We start from the raw sequence: 3,150 nt of genomic DNA, 5'->3' as shown, positions 1-3,150 counted from the left end.
CATTTTCAGAAATTAAAATACAATAAAACTAAGAGCGAGTCGTAACAATTAAAGCCTAAACCCTAATTTATTATACTAGCTAAACCTTATTAATAACCACAAGTATGGCTATGTATAACATGAAGAACACACGATTAAAACTCAGTCAAAGGTTCGTAAATCTACAATCCAAAAGTGATCGCTACCATTAACCCTAACTCTATATATCCGATTTAATGACACAAATGCAATATTCAGGAACAGGTAGTGTCAATCATGTCAATTTTTAGAAGGCAGATTGTTTGCCCTCCTGTTTGGGTGTCAATTATGTCAATTTTTAAAAGGCAGATTGTTTGCCCTCCTGTTTGGGTGTCATTTTCATCCCCTCAACATTTTATATTCTTATTGTTTTTTATCTTATTTTCTCTAAAAGAAATCAATATAAAATGTTGACGTGACTTAACCATGACCGCACAAAATATGAAATAATGGAAAGGACACCCAAACAGAAGGACGTACAATCTACCTCCCAATTTTTATTCTAATCTAGTTGGTGACGACGTACGTATACTATTTTTTTATTTGCGTAATTTTCCATCTTTGAAAAACCGAACCACGTTGAACCTTCCTCCCAGTTTCTCACAACCTTCTCAGTTTCCACACCAAGTTCCAACTCCTATATATAAAGGGTCGTGTCATGGTCTCGTATCCACACATTCACATACTCAGACACTACCTAATAGTACTACTAAGGGTTATTACGTAAGCCAGACTATAAACCATGGTCTGCCGGAAGGTTCTTGTCGATGAGGTGTCCGGTTGGCTGAGAGTGTTCGCTGATGGCTCAGTTGACCGGACGTGGACTGGACCGCCTCAGGTCCAGTTCATGACTGAGCCAGTCGCACCTCACGATGAATTCATTGATGGAGTTGCCACCCGAGATGTTTACGTTAACGAAAACCTCCGGCTACGAATTTATCTACCGGAGACAAACCCGGAAGATTCTTCGAAGCTCCCCATAATCCTTCACCTCCATGGAGGTGGCTTTTGTATTAGCCAAGCGGATTGGTACATGTACTACCAAATGTACACCAAGCTTGCACGCTCAGCCAAAGCCATTTGCATCTCGGTCTACTTAAGTCTCGCGCCCGAGCACCGTCTCCCCGCTCCAATCATCGACGGCTTCTCTGCGTTGCTGTGGCTTCGTTCCGTTGCACAAGGCGAGTCATACGAGCAATGGCTAGTCAGCCACGCAGACTTCAACCGTGTCTTTCTCATAGGGGACAGCTCGGGTGGAAATCTCGTGCATGAAATTGCCGCTCGAGCAGGGAAGGTGGATTTGAGTCCGTTAAGGCTAGCGGGTGGGATTCCTATCCACCCAGGCTTCGTTCGAGCGGTGAGGAGTAGGTCGGAGTTGGAGCAGCCAGAGTCACCTTTGCTAACCCTAGACATGGTGGACAAGTTTTTGAGCTTGGCACTGCCAGTGGGGTCGACCAAGGACCATCCAATAACTTGTCCGATGGGCCCCGAAGCATCGCCTCTGGATACTCTGAAGCTGCCGCCGTTTCTTCTATGTATAGCTGAGATGGACATGATAATAGACACTGAGATGGAATACTATGACGCTATGAAGAAGGCTAAGAAGGATGTGGAGCTTCTGATTAGTCCAGGGATGAGTCATAGCTTTTATCTTAACAAGATTGCGGTGGATATGGATCCTCAAACGGCTGCGCAAACTGAGGCTCTAATTTCAGGGATCAAAGACTTTGTCAACAAGCACTAAAAGATATCGAGCTCTAATTTCTGGGATCAAAGACTTGGTCAACAAGCACTAAAAGATATCGACTTTGTAGTTGCTAAGAACGTTACTATATGTGGCCATTTATCGGTCCGTTTGCTTCATACCGACTATCGTTTGCTTCATACCCACTATATATATACACTTCCGTAATGAAAATAAAAATTGCAACTTCTTATCTTTAACTTTTTTTTTCCCAGTTACCAACCCTTATTTAACATGATTTATGCAAATTTTGATTAATATCTTGAAGTTATGATTCACATCCATATGGTGGGTCATTTCATCATTTATATATATAACTTGGTTTTTTGAATGGGGGATCTTCAATTGTTGGTCTTTATCTTCTTCCTCTAACCTCAGTGTCATAGGCGGTGACATGCATGTTTCGTCGGGGGCCTTTACCCAACAACTTAGGCGGATCTTCAATTGGTGTCCTTAGAAGTCATACAGGACACTCTTTCAACGTCATTAAAAAAAAATTTAATGACACCCACAAGGAGAGTTTTGGCTGACGAAGAGGCACATCGGGTGTAGACCTAGCCGATGAACACAAATTTTGTCGGGCAAACTTTAAGGTATTACGCGCCATTTTATTTCTCTTGGCGTAAAAAACTTGCCGACAAATATAACCTTGCCTTACGACTCTAGCTATTCCGTCTTTTAAAGGTTTTAAGTAAACCTTAAATGTTGACCAGTTTTGCCCTACCAACTAAATAATTCGTCAAGTAAAATACCTTTTCTAGAAGAAATGTGGTTCGTCGGGCAAAGTTTTGTAGAGCAAGCCCTATTTTCTGGTAGTGCATGTGGTGTGTGCTTCGTTCTACCATTATATCTGCTATTCTATTGAACCAATCCCAAATGTCCAAAAATTCCCAAGGTCCAAAAATCCTCATACGGCTTCAGTACAAGTAAGTTATTCCTCATATATATATTGTCAACTGACTTTATAGTAGAACTTTGACTTCCTTCATGATATTAAACTAGTTTGCCTCATGTGCGAGCCTAGCGGTTACGCGTACTCTATGTACACGATTTGTTGAAAATTCGATACACATGATAGAGCGTGTTGAGATGAATCTCATATTCGTGAATGGTGAGACCTTGTATGAGCTTATATAAGTAAGTTAATTGGACTACTTTTCATATTGATAAAAAATTTTATGATGAAATTTTAACTTCCTTAAATTATATCATTGACGATTGCCTAAATCTCAAGACATCGTTTGAACATATAGTAAATGCAGTTTAAGAAAAAAATTTCTCCATAAAAATAGGAAACCAAAGTTAATAAAAAAACTAATTCTAATAAAAAAAACTTTTAACAAAAATTCTAATAAATTTAAATAAACTTCCCAACAAGGTATTATTGT

General features: G+C 40.0%; 1 protein-coding gene across 1 annotated transcript; it reads left to right on the top strand.

Moving 5' to 3' along the window:
• The first annotated feature begins 699 nt into the window (after positions 1-699).
• Positions 700-1,946, top strand: LOC137735457 (carboxylesterase 15-like). Its single transcript, XM_068474882.1, has one exon. It carries the CDS (start codon positions 761-763, stop codon positions 1,760-1,762), a length of 1,002 nt encoding a protein of 333 aa, XP_068330983.1. The 5' UTR covers positions 700-760; the 3' UTR covers positions 1,763-1,946.
• Positions 1,947-3,150: the final 1,204 nt, after the last annotated feature.

This window comes from Pyrus communis, chromosome 5 (assembly GCF_963583255.1).
Source record: "Pyrus communis chromosome 5, drPyrComm1.1, whole genome shotgun sequence".
NCBI lineage: Eukaryota > Viridiplantae > Streptophyta > Magnoliopsida > Rosales > Rosaceae > Pyrus > Pyrus communis.
Note: the sequence above shows the minus strand (reverse complement) of the source record. Positions and strands in the feature narration are given on the sequence as shown.